This window comes from Triturus cristatus, chromosome 8, assembly GCF_964204655.1.
Source record: "Triturus cristatus chromosome 8, aTriCri1.1, whole genome shotgun sequence".
NCBI lineage: Eukaryota > Metazoa > Chordata > Amphibia > Caudata > Salamandridae > Triturus > Triturus cristatus.
This window is the reverse complement of record NC_140591.1, coordinates 295,511,921-295,533,993: the sequence shown is the minus strand read 5'-3', so window position 1 is coordinate 295,533,993 and position 22,073 is coordinate 295,511,921. Positions and strand designations below refer to the sequence as shown.

The following is a 22,073-nucleotide window of genomic DNA, read 5'->3' as shown; positions in this document are numbered from 1 at the left end:
TCACATGCCATTCAGAGTTTAGCCTAAGACTGCTCTTGTCCATGCTACCACTAGGATAGCTGGTCTATAAGGTTGACTTTACAACCAATCACCATAAGGGTATTTGGACTGATATAAGGTGTACACTAGAACTAGTGACATCATACATCAGGCCAACTTCTCACAGCCGCAAGAAGGCAGAGATGGCAGCAAGATAACCTTTCAGGGTGCCCAGGGCAGAGCCCTGCCGGGCCAAAGAAAGAAGAAACAGTAGAACCTCAGAAAGAGGGGCGGAAAGGGGATCCACAGCCTTTGCTGTGCACCATGCCACAAATTTGTTCCACCGGCAGGCGTATACCGTCTTTGTGGAGGGACGCCTGGCTGCCAGAATGACATCACAGACTTTAGGAGGCAAGTCAAAGGGCATCAACTGCCGCCGCTCAATCTCCACGCATGGAGGTGGAGGCTGGACAGGTTCGGGTGGAGGACCGTGCCCTGCTGCTGCGACAGAAGATCCTCCTGAAGGGGCAGACATATCGGAGGATCGGTCAACATACTGAGTAGCTCGGGATACCAGTACCTTCGTGCCCAATCCGGAGCCACCAAGATGACTTGGGCCCGGTCGTGCCTGATCTTCTTCAGCACTCTGGGCAGAAGTGGTATAGGCGGAAAGGCGTACAACAGACCGCAACTCCACTCGTGACGAAAAGCGTCGCCGAGCGAGTGCCGCCTTGGAAATTCCAACGCACAGAACTGCTGACATTGCGCGTTCTCTTCGGTGGCGAATAGATCTAACCAAGGCTCTCCCCACTGCTGAAAGAGACCTTGCGCCACTTCGGAGTTCAGACGCCATTCGTAATCCATCATGCACCGGCGGCTGAGTTCGTCTGCTCTGGCGTTCAGAGAGCCCGCCAGATGTTGAACCACTAGGGTGACGCCCTGGTGTTCCAGCCACGTCCAGAGGCGCAGAGCCTCCTGACAAAGGGTCCACGACCCCACCCCGCCCTGTTTGTTGCAATACCACATGGCGGTGGTGTTGTCTGTGAACACCTGCACGACACTTCCCCTGACAGAGGGAAGGAAGGCTTTCAGTGCAAGTCGGATCGCTCTCAACTCCAACAGGTTGATGTGGAGACCAGACTCCGCCGGAGACCAGAGGCCTCTGATCTCCGCCTCTCCCATATGGCCACCCCATCCCAGGAGGGACGCATCCGTCACTACGACATGCTCAGGTTGGGGAAGGGAGAGGCTCTTGCCCTTGACCCAATCGCGGTCCGTGAGCCACCACTGCAACTGCCGTGCAGTGCCCTCCGAGATCAAGACATGGTCGGACAGGTTGCCGTGATGCTGGGCCCACTGAAACTTCAGGTCCCACTGCAGAGCCCGCATGCGCCGCCTGACGTGATGCACTAGTAGGATGCAGGAGGCCATCAGCCCCAGAAGCCGCAACACTAGCCTGACCGAAACCCAGGATAGAGGCCTAAAGATGGGAATCAGGGCCTGAATATCCCGGACCCGCTGTTCCGGCGGATAGACCCGGAACTGTGCCGAATCGAGAACCGCTCCGATGAAGAGGGGCTTCTGAGAGGGACTCAAGTGTGACTTCGGCACGTTGATGGAAAATCCCAGCAAATGCAGGAGATCCGCCGTAGTCTGGAGGTGGGAGACGACTGTCTGGGGCGAGCCCGCCTTCAACAACCAGTCGTCGAGATAGGGGAAGACTGGAACCCCTGATCTGCGCAGATGAGCTGCGACCACCGCCATCACTTTCGTGAACACCCGAGGGGCACTGGTGAGGCCGAAGGGGAGCACGGTAAACTGAAAGTGCTCTTGGCCCACCGTGAACCGCAGGTAACGCCGGTGGGACGGCAGGACGGGGATGTGGAAATATGCGTCCTGCAAGTCCAACGCTACCATCCAGTCTCCAGGGTCTAGGGCAGCTAGAACCTGAGCCAAAGTTAACATCTTGAACCTTTCCTTCCGGAGGAAGGCATTGACGTTCCGGAGGTCCAAGATAGGGCGTAGGCCCCCTTTGCCATTCTTGGGAACCAGAAAGTAGTGAGAATAACAACCACGACCTTCTTCTGGGCTCGGAACGCGCTCGACGGCCCCCTTGGCCAAGAGGGCCGAAACTTCCTCGTGGAGAAGATTCAAATGATCCCCCGAGATACGGTGGTGCTGCGGTGGCATGGCTGGAGGGGTCGTCTCGAAGGGGAGGGAGTAGCCCCTTCGGACGATTTGCAGCACCCACCTGTCCGATGTGATGGACCGCCAGTGGAGCAGGTGATGGCGAACTCTGCCGCCCACTGGCGTGGAATGGGCCTGAAAGCTCGGACTAGGAAGGCTTTGAGGCGGATGCTGCCGGGGTAGATGTGGGCTGACCGCGTCGTCCTCCAGAACCGCCTCGGCGGAAACCACGTCCGCGACCGCGCGCAGGTTGGTTCTGCGGCTGGTGGCTAGGCGCACGTGAGGAGGCACCCCCTTCCTTGGCCACGAAAGGGGCGAAAGGTGGAAGTTTGCGACCGCGGGGCCGAGAGGCCCAAGGACTTGGCCGTAGCCCGGGAGTCCTTAAAGCGATTCAGCGCACTGTCCGCTTTCTCGCCGAAAAGGCGAGTGCCATCAAAGGGCATGTCCATGAGGGTGCTCTGGACATCGCCCGAAAAGGACGTGGACCGCAGCCAGGCGTGACGTCTAAGCGCCACTGAGGTAGAAATCGCCCTACCCAGCGAGTCCGTAGTGTCAAGCCCACATCGGATAGCATGTCGCGCTGCATCCCTCCCATCGGCCAGAGCCTGGGTAAGTCGTGTCTGGACCTCCTCCGGACACAGGGGCAGCACGTCCTCCACCGTATCCCACAGAGAGTGGGAATAACGGTCCAAAAGACAGGCGGTGTTCAAGGACCGCAGGCCCAAACTAAGGGAGGAGAACAGCTTTTTGCCAAACTGTTCCAGTCTCTTGGAATCCCGGTCCGGCGGAGCGGTCGGGAAGGAGGATTGGGAGGTAGAAGCCTGGATAACCAGGCTCTCGGGGGTAGGGTGTTGGGACAGAAAACTGGGGTCGCCCGGAGCAGGGCGGTGGCGCCTGGCGACGTTCCTGTCCACAGGAGGAACTGTGGAGGGCTTGGACCAGGTGCCCTGCAGAAAGTCAATGAGGGCCTCATTGAATTGCAGCAGAGGCTCAGTGGAGCTTGCTGCAGACTGAGGTACCTCAGTGAGGACGTTAGTCCTCACAGCCACGGCAGGTAGCAGGAGACCAAGGGCTGCGGCCGCCTTGCGCAATACCACAGAGAAAGCAGCACCCTCCTCCGAAGCCACAGTCGGAGGAGAGATGAATCCAGTGTCCGGAGAGGTATCCAGGCCACTGGCCTCCCCCAGTTCATCTGCCCAGTCCTGTGACAGTTGAGCCTGAGCGGCCATAGGATCCTCGGATCCCTCCCATTCACCCCCATCATCCGATTCCTGGTATGCAGGAGGAAGGATCGGAGCCGGGCGATAAACAAAATGTGTCTCCAGCGGCGCCGAACGCGGCGTCCATCGACGCCGTATCGGCGCCGGGCCCGGAGTGGGGCTGAACTGGGGCTCGACGCCGAGCGGAGTCGGCGTCGGAGGTGGTACCGGTGTCGACGCCGGCGGAGGAGGCGTGACGAGGTCGACCGGCGTCGGCGGGGACTCGGGAACGGGTCCCTCGGGCGCTTGCGGCGTCGAGGCCGGAGCCGCCGACGGCGCCGGGGCCGGAGCCGCCGGCAGGCAAGGTTGCCCAGTCGGGTCCGCGGGGCCCGAAGGCAAGCCAGCGGGCGTCGACGGGGGAGCGAGGTTCCTCATGGCCGAGAGGAAGGCACTGACTTCCGCCGGCGTCGCGTCAGTCCCAGGGACCGGTGGGTATGGGGACTTGTGCGGCGGGGGTGGAACCACCCTGACCCTCGGCCGAGTCGCACGACCGGCGAGGGGAGTCCGAAGAGCGGTGTCGCCTCTTGGACTTCTTGGAGTGCTTCGACTTACCCGAAGACTTGGATCCCGACGACCGATGATGACGTCGGCTGCGGCTCCGCGACCGATCCTTGGACCTCCTCCTGGACCGGGATCGAGAGGGGTGCGGAGCCGAGTGGCGAATCTCGAGAAGCTTACGGGACCGCTCCCGTCTAGCCTTCGAGGTCAGGGCCTTGCAGTCCGAACAAGACGCCGCGTCGTGGTCGAGGCCCAAGCAGTAAAGGCACCGCCGGTGATAGTCCGTAACCGACATCAAGCGGCTACAGTCAGCACAGGCTTTAAAACCAGGCATCCTACCGGCACCGGAGTCGAGACAAGATCAAAAAGGATCGAAAAAGTTAGTCAAAAAGTGACTAAAGGGGTAGCTCTCCCGGATCTGCGCTTACTGGCGCGGAAAAAAGAAGAACTGACGTCAGCGCGCGAGGGCGGCGTCTAAGTACTCCGACGACGTCATTCCGGCGCACGACGCTGACGACGGACGCGGAGCCGCAGACGACGCCTAGCGACGCGCAAGGGGTATTGCTGACGAAAAATCTTCCGGATCCAGTCTGACGCCTGGGGATATTCTAAGGTGAGGAATCTAACTAACGTGTTTCTTTCAGATTAGTATTCTACTTCCATATATAAAAGTTATGGCCCACAGCATTAATAAAGCAATAACATGCAGCAGTCAGCAACAAATAATAATTATACCTATTAAATTCACATATGACATATCTGCTAAGAGGGTGTTCATCACCAGTACTGTACAGCCAAAAACTACCATATGAACAGGCATGGAATAACTGAAGAGATCTGTCACAAAAAACTGGACACTTGTAGGAAAGTAGGATCTGCTTTCATGGTTACTCCCACTTTTTGCTGGTGTCAGTATGTTTTTTTGACTAGTCTGGCTGGGATCCTGCGAATCAGGACCCCAGCCACCGTGCTTCCTCCCTACATTTGTCATGGTAAGTACTTAGAGGCCAGCTGTAGAAAGCGAAATAGCGATCTCAAACGCTGAAATTCGCAGAATATCAGCGTTTGCGATCGCAATTGAGCTCTGTGCTATGTAGGTAGGCAAATACCTACTTGCAAAATAAGGAATAGCAAAAATTGTGATTCCTTAATATGAGCAAGCATTTAGGAAATCACAATTTGCGATTCCCTAAATGCTATGCCAGTAGGCATCGCAAATTGCGATAATGCCTTAAGGAATCGCAAATTACCACCAACTTCAAGTTGATGGTAAGTTGCGATTTCCTTAAAAAAGCATGTATTTGCTTTTTTTAAAGTGCCATGCCTCACACATACATGCCCTAAGGGCATGTATGTGCGCGACATGTGCATACATGCACAATTCAGGGGTGCAACAGGGTGTCCTTCTGGAACCCTTGCACCCTTGAAATTGCGCACACAATTTGAGAGTACCTACTGGGTACTCGCAAATTGCGCGCACAATTCCCATTCATTCCTATGGGCCATGGGAAGCCATTCCTTATTTGCGAGTCGCAAATAAGGAATGTGTAGGAATCGCAACTACATAGCATTTTGCGAGTCCTGAATAGCGATTTCCTAAAAATCGCTATTAAGGACTCGCTAAACTGCTTTTAGCTACATCTGGCCCTTAGTACCTCCACAATTGGCTACTGGTGTACCCACGTAAGTCCCTTGCGTATCGTACTAAGGTACCCAGCGCAAAGGCACACCAGGGGTCTCCCATGGGATGCAGCATGTTTTACGCCACCCATGAGGGACCACTCGAACTGTGACAACAGGCCTGCCATTACAGCCTGTGTAAGCTGGTGCGAGCACCACTTACGACACATATAGGCTTCCTTATATCTGAGGTCACTACACTTAAAACCTATAAGTCACCCCTAAGCAGGCCTTTCAATCCTGAAGGCAGGGTGCTGGGTTATAAGTGTGAGGGTGCCCTGAATGAGCAGGACAGCCCCTACAAACCCCGCAGTCGATTCTCCAGGCTTTGTAAGTGCGGTCGGCCATTTTAATACATATAGTGGCCATGCGCCATTACGCAATGGCTATCTATATATTGGCTGTGCTGAACCTGGGCATGTTTGTTATCAAACATGTTGGAATCATACACCAACACCGTTATCGTTGTTGGAGGTATGATTACGTGCACTGGGGACTCCTCCGGGAATTCCCCAGTACTCCTGGTAACATGGTAACAGCCACCCAGGATCTGCCAGCAAGCTAGTACTGCTGCCGACCCCAGACACAATTCTGCCCTCCTGCTGCTGAACTGTGCTCAAGCAGGGGAGGGTAAAACAATACGTTTCCTGTCACAGGGAGGTGTGACAGGGAGGTGTGACCACCTCCCAGACAGGACTTAGTGTATTGGGCTGGGGTGGGGTGTGCTTGCCAGCGCCACCAAACTGCTTTGAAGGGCATGTTTGGTGCCCTCCTTGCGTACTCTACTTAAAACCAGTTCTGGGAGCCCTTGGCTAGTGCTCTGGCGCGACACTGGACAAAGGACATGGGAGCTCCTCCGTTGGGAGAGACCCAAGAGTCGTCCTAACCCCTTATAGAAAGGGCTTACCTGGGGGTGGGTCCTAAGATTTGTCGTGGGACAAGACTCATGCCTGAAACGACTTAAACTTCCATCGTCTGGGTACCTGGACTTCGCCTGGAACTGAGACTGCACCAAGGGAGACTCGTGCTGCTCCTTGTCTCGCTGTTCTGCAAGTCTTCTTTGTCGTCTGTGTCTGTGCTCCATCCAGGTTCTTCTCCAGGCCTGTGGGCATCAAAGAAACCCGAAGTAATCTCCCTTGGAGTGAAGAAGTCACTCCCCTGCATCTGCAGGCACTGCAGCAAAGCTGACCAGTCTGCTGCTCCTGACGTCCCACGGACTTTGAAAGGCTCAGCAACACAGGTGGTGGTACTGCAACTCCCTCGAGGCCTGACCTGTCCTCTCAGCCAGTTTGAGGCCAGTATCCCCTGTCAGAACCGCTGGTATAGAACCCCTGTTCACCGCATCAACTTGCTGTTGCCAAGGCTTGTTGACTCTGGCTCCAGAGATCTTCGGGCTACAAGAAGCTGTACTCTCCAGCATCTCTTCCTGCCAAGATCTTTGTCCTCACTGCATCCTGTGCACCATAGGCCTGCATCTTTGGTGGGCTGCTCAAGGTCCCCGTGTGACTCCTGTGCCTTCGGCCTTTGGGTCCTCTTGAGGTTTTTTTTTGGCTACAGTGGGCTTGCTCGGTGCCTGCTCTGACTCTCCTGCAATTGGGGAGTCCCTTGGACCTTGCTGGTCCTAACGTTGCTCCTTTATTGTTTACCATGTCTCTTCTGCTGTCAAGGCTTGGTGGTGCTCCCGCCGGACACCAATTCTCGACTTCCAACGTGGGACAGCTCGTGCACAGCTCCTGGTCTTCCACAACATCACCTGGTCCTCACAGTTGTAGCAACAAGGTCGTCGTCATCACTCCTGCATCCTCTGTCCTCGGTGGTCAGTGCTCTTCCGTGCTGTCAAGAATCACGGAGACCCCCACACTTCCAGGCGACAATTGATAACGCCGCGCAGGAGAATTACAGCTCCCAGCAGCCTCGAATGACGTCAGACGCACCTCGCTCCAGGTGAAGAGCGAGGAATCGGCATGGAAACACTGCCGATTATTCCGGGTGTCCGGTTGGTGTCACAAGTGTTTTCTTGCAGTGCCCAAAGTTCCCTGGTCGGGTAAGGGTGCCGTTGGGCACCGCTTATTGATACCTTTGATTCCTTGAAACCCAAGGAGGGTCCTTTGTTTTCGTTATACACGCTTGGAGTATTACACGTGTTGGTGCTCATTAGCATACTTTCTAACATGGGTGTGTCCTTATTACAGATTGGTAGTTGACTATTGCATTGTGCTAAGGAACATATTATCATTTGAGCACATTAACCTTTTTCTGTTCTTGGCAAGTTATTTCCCTGGTAAGGGGTTATTCGTATTTACTTCTCTGTTGGCGAGTCCGTGGCAGTGGCTCATGCAGAGAAGGTTTTGGTAGCACAATTTGGGTTATGTGGATCGCAACCCGCAGAGAGTGATTTTTAACTCTCAACACTGTTCCTTTTGATCTCTGATCTCATACAGCAATACCATCCTTATTTTGAACTTGCATGTTATTTGCATGTTTATGACTTCCTTGATTGCCTATGATATCATATTGCTCCTTTTGTTCATTATTATCCTGATTTCAAAGACTTCCACGATGTGTGTTTGTTCCTCTACAGGGGTGGCCAGTAGCAGGTGATCCTTGGTGCGAGTATTTCCGGGTTACTTACACTGTTATCTTGAGTAGGTGTTTCTCCTAGAAATAGGTGTCCTCACATTTACCAGGACCTATAATTGAGATAGGATTTTTGAACACTTATGGTCTTAAATGTTTTGTTTCTTGTAGTATAACAGTGTAACGACTTGTGTTTACCTGCTCATCACCCTCTTCTACACTGCGATATTTCTTTTCTTTACAGGTCAGTGGAGGCTGGGCTTAGTTAGATATGAGGGAGTGGTGGTAGTCATTTCAAGTGAAGGAACATAACTGATGGTCTTATCTCTTGTGTTCACAGGTCTCCCTCCCTGCTGTCCCCATCCTTCCCTTCTCCCACTTGACCATCCTAAAGTCTGCGTGTTTTGATATCCAGACTTGGGGCTGTCGAGAGGTGGTCCCCTAAGAGCATCGGTTCGATCCTGAGGATATGTTCAGTCCTGGGACACGTGCCTTCTGGTCACCTCCGATTGGCATAGACTCTGCTCCCTCTGCTTGCAGGTTGTTCTTTTCAAGAATCCACCCTTGGATACCACCGGACTCTTACACCTTCTTCTCTAGCGGCATCTTTCCTGAAGTCCTCCACTGTGGTATACGGCGGTTACCGATGTCAATTCGCACCTATGCACCCAGCTTCCCTGGAGTAGGTATTCTGGTTCCTGGGGTATCCACGGGTGGGGTGACTCTCCAACCTTCTGTCTTCCACAGGTTTATTCAGGGTACACTAGGAAGGGTCCTTCTTCTTTAAAACTGCAACCGCGACATTACCATTGACCTGTATGGAGTACGCAGCTGTGTTTCCACTCTGCATACAACCTCCGTTGGGTTCCTGGGTACTTACCTTGGGTGGTTCCATGTGTCCCCAGCTCTTTTGAATCTCCTGGTCCAAGTCCCGATTTTGGTCCCAGTTCACATTCCACTTCTTTAGTATATGGTTTGGTCCCCCCTGGAGAACACTGTGTATTGTGCTTAATTGCCTGTTTGCAACTGAAGTATTGTTGTGTATTTGTGTTGATACCTCCGGGCAGGAGATATACCAATGTGTTAGTGAGTGTTGTGTAATAGATATACATATTTTTATTTATACACTGTGGTTCTTTTTCGTTTAACCACCACTACATGATTAGATCTGGTAAAACAAGCTGTTTAACATTCCTTCAACATTAGCCGTAAGGCTGCTCTCCACAGCTACCACTTAGAGAGCTTTTCTATGGTTGTCTAAGACCACTAAAATCACCATAAAGGTTGTCTGGATTAGTGCAGGGTGCTTCAATTAAATTAGGGTGCACCACATACTAAGCCAGCCTCCTAGGGGGTTCTTTGGGAAGGGTCCTTGAACTGTAAAAATCCAACTGTGACTTACCCTGTGTTATCCTATGGGCGTTTGACTCGGTGTAACCACTCTGGACCACGCATCGGATGTGAAGCATGTTCACTCCATGTCTTGCCCGTGTTGGTATTGCCAGGCGTCTACAAGGGAATTGTCTGTCATGATAGCGTGCAATTGATCAGCTGTGCCAGGATGAGGTCATTGTGACGTGCTAGAGCGGCCAGTACAGGGTCTAGTATGACATCGAAATCTTCCCCCTATATAATCGTACTTGGCACAATGCCAGCGATGAGGCTCCATCCTGTCTCGAAGAAGTCTGGACTGTCGTGATTGGGACCATAAACTGATATGAATGTCACCGATTGATGCAGGACGCCCGCCACAATTGTGACCCAATCGTCTGTGCCATTTATGTGGGAGAATGCCATGCAATGCCCTTGCGGAGCAGAATGGCAGTGCCGCGTGCATAATTGGAGTAGATTGTGGAATGTATGTCTGAGCACCAGCCCACCTTTAGGCGAGAGACAGTTGAGGATGTTAGATGTATTTCTTGAAGAAAACAAATCTCCACCTGGTGTTGTGTTATGTAGGCATGGACTAGCCTTGCGCTTATTATTAAGTCCCTCACATTTCAGGAGAGCCACCGAATTTTAGCAGTCATACTGAAATGGGAGCATAAATAGCAGACGTGTATGAGGGATTTCTGTAGTGTATTTCAATGTGAGGACTAGGTAAGGTAAAGCTGCTGATGAACTCGGGCAGAGGAAGCGGAACAAAGGATTTTCTGCGAAGGAGAAATGTGACCACCTCTCATTTAGAATTAGAATTAAGTAGGGTAGGTAGGGGAACTTCCGAGCATCACCAGACTACAATGAAGGGCACATTTGGTGCTCTCCTTGCATAAACCAGTTTAGCCCAGTTCAGGAGCTTTGGTTTCCGCTCTGACACAAAACTACACAAAGGACAAGGAAGTTTCCCCCCCAAGCAACTCCCCCCCCCCCCAGGGAGATGCCCAGAGCTCCTCAAGGTGGTCACCTCAAACAATCAATCACAGGGTTTATAGGGCACAAGCTACTCCCCCAGAACGGGTCTCAAGGCACTGAGGGAAAGGGGGCGGAGGTGGGGGGGTTTCGCAGATCCTGGAGGTTCACAGTTCCATCGAAGAGCCAGGTCTTGAGGTCCTTTAGAAATTTAGGGAGCGATGCAGTCTGTCGGAGGTGGAGAGGTAGGGAGTTCCATGCCCTAGCCGCGAAGAGAGAAAAAGAGTGCCCTCCTGTTCTGTTTTTCTTGATCCGAGGAACTGTTGCGAGGGAGAGCTGGGTCGAGCAGAGTGACCGCTGGAGAGCGTGGAACGGGAGGCGGTGGTTCAGGTTGGTGGGTCCAGTGTTGTGGAGGGCCTTGTGTGTGTGGGTGAGAAGCTTGAAGGTGATTCTCTTCTCGACGGGGAGCAAGTGTAGGGTCCATAGGTGTTGATGTGGCTGTAGCGCGGTAGGTTGAGGACTAGTGTGGTGGCCGTGTTCTGGACGTTCTGGAGTTTGGGGTGAGGTTCTTGTTGATCCCGGCGTAGAGTGCGTTGCCGTAGTCCAGTTTGCTACTGGTGAGGGCGTGTGTGACAGTTTTCCTGTGTTCGGGGGGATCCACTTGAAGGTCTTACGGAGGAGGTGAAGGGTATGGTAGCAGGAGGAGGAGATGGCATTGATCTGGCGGTCCATTTTGAGTTCGGAGTCCAGGATGATTCCGAGGTTGCATGCATGGTTTGTGGGGGTCCCAGAGGGTGGGGGGCCACCAGGTGTCGTTCCAGGCGCCGGGGTGTGGACCCATGATGAGAACCTCGGTTTTGTCCATGTAGAATTGAAGGCAGCTGTTCTTCATCCATTTGGTGATGGCTTCCATTCTGTCTTGAAAGTTGCGTTTGGTGATGTTGGGTTCGTTGAATATAGAGAGGATGAGTTGGGTGTCGTCTGCGTACGATATAATGTTGAGTCCATGTGTTCTGATGATGGATGCGAGCGGGGCCATGTAGATGTTGAACAGGGTTGGGCTGATGGAGGATCCTTGTGGAACTCCGCAGGTGGTTGAAGTCGGTTCTGAGAGAAATGGAGGGAGTCTGTCTCATTGCGTTCTGCCGGAGAGGAAAGAGAGGATCTGGTCAAGGGCTATGTTCCGGATTCCCGCATCGTGGAGTCTGCGGTCTAAGGTGCGGTGAGAGACGGTGTTGAAGGCCGTGTAGAGGTCTAAGAGGATGAGTGCCACCGTCTCTCCTCTGTCAAGGAGGGCGCGGATGTGGTCTGTTGCTGCGAGGAGTGTGGTTTCGGTGCTGTGGTTCTTCCTGAAGCCTGATTGGGAGGAGTCAAGGATGTGGTTTTCTTCGATGAAGGCAGCGTGTTGGCTGTTGACGGCTTTTTCCATGACTTTGGACGTATAAGGGAGTAGGGAGATTGGTCTGAAATTCTTGAGGTCAGTAGGGTTTGCTGAAAGTTTTTTCAGGAGAGATTCAGCCATGTTGAATCTTGGCCCGTCTGACTGGCGAGGCCATCTGAGTAGCATCCTTGAGCCCCTCTGATAGGCGGGTCACCACAGAAGAGGTGCCTCCCCTTTTTAGGGTTACTTAAGGGCTCTACTGTGGGTAGGCCCTTAAATTCGTCCCGAAAACAACTTAAAGATCCAACTGCCTGTCATCAGTAGACTGTTTGAAGACTCTTCTGCTAGTGGACACTGGAACTCTGCTATTCTTTGAGCCAGACCAAAGACAAGTCTGCTTTCGATGGGAAGTTTCCTTCTTCATTTTCGTTCCTGTGCTTCTTCAAGTTCTGCAACTCCATGGCCGTGCATCCTCTGAGTCACCAAGGATTAAGCCTGCATGCAAGCCAGAAGGAATCTCACTTGACGTGAAGGACTTAGGGCCAGATGTAGGTAACTTTCATTTAGCGAGTCCTTAATTGCGATTTTTACTGAATCGCTATTAAGGACTCGCTAAATGGAATGTAGGTAGGAATCGCTAAAATATTAGCGATTCCTTAACATTCCTTAATAACGAATCGGTAATTGAGATTCGTTATTAAGGAATACCTAGCCATTCATTCCTATGGGCTAGGAGGCCCATTGGAATGAATGGAAAGAGATTCACTATTAGCGATTCAGTATTACCGAATCGCAAATAGCGAGCACTATTTCAAGTGTGCCAGGGTGTCCAAAGGACACCCTGTTTCACCCCTGAAATGTGAATTTGTGCACATGTGGCGCACATACATTAAAGAAGCATAAAAGTGCTTTTTTAAAGGAAATCGCTGCTTACCACCAACTTGAAGTTGGTGGTAATTATCGATTCCTTAAGGCTAAAGTGCACTAATTTTAGTGCTATCTACATTGCACTTAAGGAATCGGTATGTCCGATTCCTTAGATGCAAGAGCAAAATAAGGAATCGCTATTTTGCGATTCCTTATTTTGCAACTAGGTTTCAACTCACCTACATTGCACTCAGCCAAATACCGGTCGTTAATTCTGCGAATTTCTGCATTACCGCTCGGTATTTGGCCACCTACATCTGGCCCTAAATTCCCTGGATCCGCAGGCACCTTTACAGCGACAACCGGTTTGCTGATCCTGTTAGCCCACAGACATCGCCCGGCTCTGCAACACAGATGGTGGTTTGTTGCCTCTCCAGAGCCTGACCAGTCTCCCCTGCTCCAAGAAGCCCCTACACCCAGCATTGCACAGCTCCAAGAATGAAATCGTGCCTGAATCCTCAGCATTGTTGGCCTCCATCTCCTATGTGCTGCTGAAGTTTCCCTACGACTCCCTGCGCCTGTTGCCAGAGGGTCCTTGAGGGGGCTCTACTGATTCCTGCTGGCTCTCCTGCGTGCTAAAAGCCTGGCCCGGACATACCCTTGCTAGGTTAGTCATACAGACATTGCTGGTCTCCAACACAGCATCATCACCCGCAATCCATTGTTTGCTTTTGCCGTGGCTTGTTGGTGGTTCAGCAGACCACTGACCCTCCTGCGCTCGTCAACCGGCAACACCTCGTGGAAGGCTCCTCTGCTCCTGCATCGTCGCCTGGGCTCCACAGCTGCTGCTTCAACCTCACTGAGCTACAGAAAGATCCTACGACAAGGGCTGGTATCGTGCTCATGTGCTTCCTGGGTACCTCCAGGGAATCTGGACTCTGTCCCCTTTGTTTTCAGGTTCTTCTCGTCTCGATTCCACGTCCTGGTTCCACTGACCTGGTCCACGAGACTGGTGCAGATCTTCCACAAAGCTCCATTGGTATCTACGGGTAGTTCCGATACCACTTCATCTCTATGCCCATGAGCTCCCTGGTGTAACTATCCTGGTTCCCTGGGTATCAACAGGAGAGGTGGCTCAACAACCTTCCTTGATCCATGTGGTTCCTTCTGGGTCCATTTGCAAAAGTAAAAAGTTAACCGCAGGGGTGTGGCCAAGCAGGCCAACATGGTGGTCGCCCCTTAGTGCCACTCCGTCACTAACCCCTCAATCTGACGTCTAACTGAGCCAGCGGCAGTCATCCGTAGTACCCTGCCATTCTGTGTGGCCTGTTTTCCAGTGCCGTCGTGGCCTCTCCAGTTCCCAGTGGGCCCTTGTTGCCGTGTGGAGAGCATCGCAGTAGTCCACAGGCTCGTCTCACTTCGGTCTGCCCTGATTCCCTGCAGGGAGCTCCCACTTTATTAGCCGGCATCACTATTATTGATCGATGAGGCGCCCGGGGCAGGGAAATGTCAGAACCAACCATAGCGTCACAGACCACCACGGACAAAGCTGTGCGCCGCGGCCGCAAAGGCCAAACTGCAAAGGCCCGAAGAACACCCCTTTACCTGCCAGTCATCACGATCGCGGAGAAACCATCTGCCTGCGACTGCACGCCGAAGTACCGGCCCACCTGTCAGCTACTGTGCTATGGGGCCCGAGTGGAGTTTGGGGCTCGCAGAACACACACCACCCGCGTACGACTGTGGGAAAGGGGGGCGGGTCTTCGCGGGCCTGGTGACCGGAAACCTATTGTTCTACCTTCCCCTGCTGGAGCTCAGCTCAGCAGCAGGAGGGCAGAATCGTGTCTGTGGTCGGCAGAAGCACTAGATTGCTAGCAGACCCTGAAAGGCTGTTAACGAGAGTACTGGGGGTTACCGGAGGAGCACCCCAGTGCACGGAATCATAGTTCCGGTAACGGTGTTGGGGTATGATTCCAACAGGTTTGATACCAAACATGCCCAGGATCGGCTCAGCCACTATATAGTTAGCCATCGAGTAATGCCGGATGGTCACTATATGTATCAAAATAACTGACAGCACTTACAAAGCCTGGAGAATCCACTCCAGGATTTGTAGGGATGTCCTGACAATGCAGGGGCATCCACACTCTTACAACAAAGCACCCTGCCTTCATGATTGAAATACCTGCCTTAGGGGTGACTTATAGGTTTTAAGTATAGTGACATCAGATATAAGGAAACGTATATCTGTCGTAAGTGGTGCTAGCACCAGCTTACACAGGCTGCAATGGCAGACCTGTAGTCACAGTTTGAGTGGTCTCTCATGGGTGGTACCAAATATGCTGCAGCCCATGGGAGACCCCTGGTGTGCCTTTGCCCTGGGTACCTCAATACCATATACTAGGGACTTAAAGGGGTACACCAATAGCAATTTGTTGAGGTACAAAAGTACTTACCAAGTCAAATTTAGGGAGGATGCACAGTGACTGGGGTCCTGATTAGCAGGATCCCAGTCAGACTAGTCAAAAAACATACTGACACCAGCAAAAAGCGGGGGTAACCATGAAAGCAGATCCTACTTTCCTACAGGAATAATGAAAAAACAGCTTCAAAATCAGACAATTATGATACAACAGAAAGCATTATCTGTGCGATGATATATAACATATTTTCACAATACTATACCATCAGATTAAAGTAATTTTGAATAATATAAATTCTAGTTACAGGTAATATTTTAGAATATGGCCCAGCACATATTGCTGACACCAAATGACTGAGAAAAAGAAACAAAACACAACCACTGACCTTAGCTCTACCGAAGTCAGCTGTGCCAAAAGCAGGAGATGCCATCTGAAGAAGAAAGAAAGACCACTCTACAGTTTAGATAGATTCATGGCAATAGAAATTGGGCTGAAACATTATGTTATGAAACTCTGTCATGGTGTTACTTTTTATTTTAAACACAATTTTAAAACAATTTTAGCATCATCAACTCAGGCCGTACAATGTGTAATTTCTAAAGAATCAACCTCCAAAACTATTTACACTATGTTAACCCCTAATGTACTATAGTGACATGGAAAACTGAAATTCCACACAGTTAAACAATCTATAATAACAACAGGAATCTAGAGGAAGAAGGTGGCAAACACTGCTGTCCTACAAGACAAAGAGGGAAAGGGAAGGATTGAGGTAAACTGGAGAATTTTACAGAAAAGATCCGGTTAGACTAAAAAAAAAACACACAAAAATATACCTCCAGGAAGTCAAATGCCTTCCAAACTACCCACTTCCCTCAGCAGAAACTCAACCCCACCATATCAACCAGGGGGGAAATGTATGAAGGGTTTATTCTTCTCATATCATCTGATTTGCAAATGCTAAAACCTTTTTACTAATGTAATAAACCATTTACAGATTTGGAAAAGCTTATCAGAATGGCTGAATGGTTTTAGGAATGGGTACAGAGTCACATTTTGGAAGGGGTGTGTTTTGGGCTTTCCTTCCAGTTTGAGATTTGGCACCCTATGTATCATTGGTTTTCAAAGAGTTACTAACTCCCATGGTAGTAGTAGTAGATCTTTATTGTACAGTTAGTTAAAACCATTACAAAAAGATCATTTAAAAAGAGAACAAAGAAAAAAAAACGTTATACATCTTTTAGTGCCCAACTTAAAATAAGGATGGTTGTATGTTTAAAAACTGCATTCAAAGTTTGAGAGTCCTAATATCGGTCAGTTCCAGCGCTGGGGGAATAGAAAGAGTGCTGAGCTGAGGCAATTCTCACATATCCTGTGGGCTTTTCAGGCTTGAACTGGTTAATATTACTCTGTCAGGGTTCGTGTTGTGTTGTTTCAGTCAGTAATGACAGTCTTGCGAGAGCGTGTTCTCCGCACGTTGTTGTGTTCTATGCTGATTTGGTAGTCTCACTGCTCCGGAGTGGTCCTTAATGATCAAGATTTGTTTTCCCACTGAAGGGTCGGATGTAGAGCTGGTTTTCTTTATGTATTTTCCTTTAATCTTCAGGTTTGTGTCTTCTCCTGTCTTAGAATTTTACAGGCTTAAGTATGTTATGGGACCTGATTACAATTTTTCTTGATGGTCTTCCGTTTTAAATCTGATTTCTGCAATTTCCAGGAATTTTACAAGGCGGCAGCTTAGTTGGACATTGTCGCCCGAAAAGCATGCCAAGACAGCTTGCCTACAAGTTCTTATTCGTTGTTCATTAAAGATTGGTTTTAGAATTGTTCTGCGCTCTTGTAGCAGGAATTTGCAGTTGGTGATAAGGTGTGAGATGTTTTCTACACCATTGCCACAAAGTCGACACTTTGCTGGCAGGGCAGGGCGTAACCATGGCGCTATGTGGGTTGCAGACGGCAGTAGACCCAATCGAAATTTCAAAAACGTATCTTTAATTCTTTTGGTAAAGCAGGATTGCAGATATTTTTGTGGTCTAAGGCTGGTGTATGTTTGTATAGTTAACCAGCCATGCGCTCGCTCCGCCAGTTGAATCTTGTCCTGCAAAAGTGATTCCTTTTTAACAATATTATTTACCGCTTTTTTGAGGCCCACCACTGGACCTCGTAGATTCCATAGTTGGTGCAGCCCCAGTGATTTTAATGCATCATCCAAATAGAGCCTTGCTGGACAATTTTCTCTGTATTGCAATTCCTTCCACAGAAGGGCGTTTAGTGTGTTTTCTTCTCCCTTACAAATTTTGTACTAGCTTTTTAAATATGCTCCTTTGTGGGCCAGATCTTCCCTGGTAAGACCAAGTTCAAGCCTAATTTGTGCTGGTGATGTATACCTTGGTAAGCCGAAGATCATACGCATTGCTTTAGTTACTGTTCCATTTAAAACCTCTGCATCCCTTCCTCTCATTACTTCACTGCCATAAGTGATAGATGGTATAAGTTTTGCCTGTATCACCTTTAGCAGAGGAGAGAGGGTTGGTCCCGTGATCTTGTTTTTGAGGTTTCTTAGGGATACTGCTGTCATTAGACCTCTCTTTTTTATTTCCTCGCGTTGAGGTATGAAGCTTCCCTTGGCGTCTACAATGACCCCCAAGTATCTGTATTTGGTAGTAATGTCCAATTTTTTTGAGTCCATGAACCAATTGTTTGTTATTTTCCTTGTTTGTTTAGTAATACACATAACTTTAGTTTTTTTCGTAGTTGATTTTGAGTTTGTTTGTGATAGAATACTGAGATGTTATGTTTAATAATCGCTGTAGGCCTATCGGGGTCTGACTAATTAGCACCAGGTCGTCCGCATAGAGTAAGTTTGACATCTGTGTCCCTCCCAATTTTGGCGCGTGTGAATTGCTTTTGTTCAGCAAGTTTGATAATTCGGCCAAGAAGAGATTAAATAACATTGGTGCTAGGATACATCCTTGTTTCACCCCAATGCTTGTAGGAATTTTTTTAGACAGAAAATCTCCTTCACCTAGTTTAACCTGAACCCAGGTGTTACTGTGCATAAGAATTAGTTGGTTCAGTAGCAGTGAGGGAATTCTCATTTGCTTTAGTTTTTGCCAGAGGATGTTCCTGTTTACGTGTTCGAAAGCGGAACTGTAATCAATGAAGCACAGATATAGTGGTTGTTTTATGATAAGTGCCTGGTCAATCAGAAGTGATAAAGTGAGTATGTTTGTGGTCGTGCCCATACTTTTGCAAAAACCACTTTGATTGAATGGAATTGCTTTTGTGTCGCCCACCCATGCTGTTAATTCCTCGAGTAAAAGGCCTGCATAATATTTTGCCTCATTATCGAGCAGGGCTATGAGGCGATAACTTCCTGGGTTGCTCCTATCACCTTTTTTAAAGATTGGGGAGATTATGGCCCCCCTCCATGACTCTGGAATTGTTGATGTCTGCAAGATTTTGTCAAATATTGGTGTAAGGACCTTGGCCCAGTGTTCAGGGTCTTGTTTGAAAACCAAAGGGGGAATGCCGTTAGGACCTGGTGCACCTTCGCGTCTCCCTTTAGAGATTCTTTTACGGATCTGTAAGTTGTTTATCACAATTCCTTCGTTTTGTGCAGAGCCGTCGTTGTGTAGTGGTACCCATTCTTCTGTGTCCTTTTTAGGGGTGTGTGTTCCTTTCCACCCTTCCTGGTCTTCGTTTAGATGTTTGCCGAGAAAGTTTACCCAAGCTTCTTCTGTAGGGCAAGATTCAATCCCGTTGTTTCGCTCGCCAATCCTGATATTGACTTTTTGCCAGAATTGTGCATTGTTGTTTGTTTTGGCGTCATAGAGGAGTTTTCCCCAAAAGATTTCGTCTGCTTCTTTTCTTAGTCGCCAGATTAGTTTTCTACGGATTTCTTTTTGCTGTTTTAGCTCGTGGCGAGCGGTGGGTACCGTCCTCACTTTGCGTAGGAGATGGTTAATCTTGCGCTTTAGGGTTTTGACCTGGATGTTGGAACTAAAGTTGTAATCGTTCTTATTTCTTGGTGTATTGATCTTGCATTTTTTCCGAGCATTTTTGTCTAATAATGTTTTTGTGAACCGCACCCACCTCTCAATTGGGTCTATGCATGCTATTTGTGCCTCTTCAAATGCTTGTTTTGCTTGCATTTGGAGTTTTTGCGGATTTGTGATTTTACATTTTATTCTTCTGTCGCTGAGGGTGTATTCTGAGCCAAATGTGTTGACGGCCAATGGATTTAGTTTCACTGGGATCCCAATAGTAATTTCCTGGGGGAGGTGGTCACTATAATCCATCGTGCCGATTCGGTAATCACCCACCATTTGGTACATGTTCCGAGAGAGGAATGTGAAGTCTATTGTAGAGCTGGCCTTCGAACTATGAAATGTGGCCACTTGTGGGCGGTCTCCTGGAAATCTGCCATTAAGGGCGCGTAGGCCCAGCTCTTCTAATTTTTCCAACAGTCTTTCCGCTATTTTGGAGCTGCTGCCGCCAGAGGTGTTATCTTGTTCACATGGTTCCCATGCAAAGGTGTCCTCACATACTGTAGGCACTGCAGCTGGATTATTAAGCATGTTTAAATTAAAGTCCCCACTGACGATAAGGTTGTTGGAATTTTTAGTTTCCAATAGTTTTGTTAATTCTTCCTTCAGTTGCTGTGCTCCCTTATTTTTCTCCTTGGGGTGTACATAGAGATTTGTTAGGAGTATGTTTTCATTTTTTTGTTCACGGATTGTCAGAAGCAAAGTCAGTATTGCATTTGGAGGAAGTAAGTTGTATGTCAGGTGTTCTAACTCCCATGGTGGGGTTGTAGAACAAGTTACTTACCTTCGGTAACGATATATCTGTAAGAAACACTAGTTAGTTATAGATTCCTTACCTTAGAATTACCCCCAGGAGTCAGACTGGATCCGGAAAGTTTTTCGTCATCAGTACCTCTGCGTGTCGGAAGGTGGAGTCGGTTGGCTCCGTATTAGTCGTTGGCATCGTGTCGCCGGGATAACGTCGCGGCAGCTACTTAGATGCCGCCCTCTTGCGCTGATGTCAGTTCTGTACACGAATTTCCGCTCCAGAAACGCAGAGCCATGCAAGACACTGACCACTGGTGCACAAAACTAGGGCCCTGGAAGGATAACCTTAGAAATCACTTCGCAGAATGGGAAGGATGGGTGGGGCGGTAAAGAACTTGGTGAAGGGTGCTTGGTGAACATGTGCAGCGAAGCCCACGTAGCCGCCTGACAGATGTCATTCAGAGGAATGCCTCGTCCCAGAGCAGTAGCGGCTGCCATTGCCCTGGTGGAATGGGCACCCATCCCCACTGGAGGCTCCTTCTTTGCAAGAGAATAGCACGTTTTGATACACAAGACGACCCATCGGGCAATAGTCTGCTCGCGTACGGTCCGAGCTTTCTTGGCGCCCATGTACCCAACAAGGAGCTGGTCGTCCACCCGGAACTGTTTGGTGCGATCCAGATAAAAGCAGAGCGCCCGTTTTCGGTCCAGACGGTGAAGACTCTCTTCCTCCTTCGAAGGATACGGAGGCGGAAAGAAGGTGGGCAAGGTGATGGTTTGCCCGATGTGAAAGGCAGTGACAACCTTGGGCAAGAAGGATGGACGAGTCCTGATGACAACTTTGTCTGGATGCACAGACAGAAAAGGAGGCTTAGAAGAAAGAGCCTGGAGCTCACTCACTCATTTGGCAGAGGTGATGGCCACCAGGAATGCAGTTTTAAGAGTTAAAAGCCTCAAAGGACAGCTGTGAAGCGGCTCAAAGGGAGCGCACATTAAATACGGTAAAACCAGGTTCAAGTCCCACTGAGGCATAACGAAGGGAATAGGAGGAAAGAGATGAGTTATGCCTTTCAAGAAACAATTTATAACCGGGGACTTGAAAAGGGAAGGCTGATCTGGAAGCTGAAGGAAGGCAGAGATGGCCGAGAGATAGCCCTTGATAGTGCCCAGAGCAGGGACCTGCTGGGCCAAAGAAAGAAGGAACAAAAGAATCTCAGAAAGAGGGGCAGAGAGGGGATCCACAGGCTTTGCTGTGCACAATGCCACAAATTTGTTCCACCGGCAAGCGTATACCGTCTTAGTGGAGGGATGCCTGGCTGCCAGAATTACATCACAGACTTCAGGAGGCAGGTCGAATGACTTCAACTGCCGCTGCTTAATCTCCACGAAAAGAGGTGGAGACTGGACAGGTTCAGGTGGAGGACCATCCCCTGTGCCTGCGACAGAAGATCCTCCCGAAGAGGGCAGACGAGTCGGAGGGTCGATGGCCATGTAGAGCAGCTCAGAATACCAAACTCTCCATGCCCAATCCGGAGCCACAAGAATGACTTCGGCCCTGTCGCGCCTGATCTTCTTCAGCACTCTGGGCAGAAGTGGTATAGACGGAAAGGTGTACAAGAGACCGCAACTCCACTCGCGACGAAAAGCATCGCCTAGCGAGTGCCACCTTGGAAATTCCAATGTGCAGAATTGCTGACATTGCGCGTTGTCTTCGGTGGCAAATAGATCTAACCAAGGTTCTCCCCTCTGTTGAAAGAGACCTTGCACCACCTCCGAGTGAAGACGCCATTTGTGATCCATCATGCACCTGCGGCTGAGTTCGTCCGCCCTGGCGTTCAGTGAACCTGCCAGGTGTTGAACCACCAGGGATATGCCCTGATGTTCCAGCCATGTCCAGAGGCGGAGGGCCTCCTGACATACCCCGACCTATTTGTTGCAGTACCACATGGTGATGGTGTTGTCCGTGAACACCTGCACTACTCTTCCCCGGACAGAGGGAAGGAATGCCTCTAGTGCGAGACGGATCGCCTGAAGCTCCAGAAGTTTGATGTGGAGCTCGGACTCCACCGGAGACCAG

The 22,073-nt window shown here is 50.1% G+C and overlaps 1 protein-coding gene across 8 annotated transcripts in view; it reads right to left on the bottom strand.

Moving 5' to 3' along the window:
* Nucleotides 1–22,073, bottom strand: part of PARP4 (poly(ADP-ribose) polymerase family member 4) — a 2,159,601-nt gene that overhangs the window by 317,296 nt on the left and 1,820,232 nt on the right. For all 8 annotated transcript variants that reach the window (XM_085621544.1, XM_085621545.1, XM_085621546.1 and 5 more), the window contains one exon: nt 15,586–15,630. In XM_085621544.1, the coding sequence (XP_085477670.1) occupies nt 15,586–15,630 (45 nt within the window). The remainder of the gene's footprint in view (nt 1–15,585; nt 15,631–22,073) is intronic.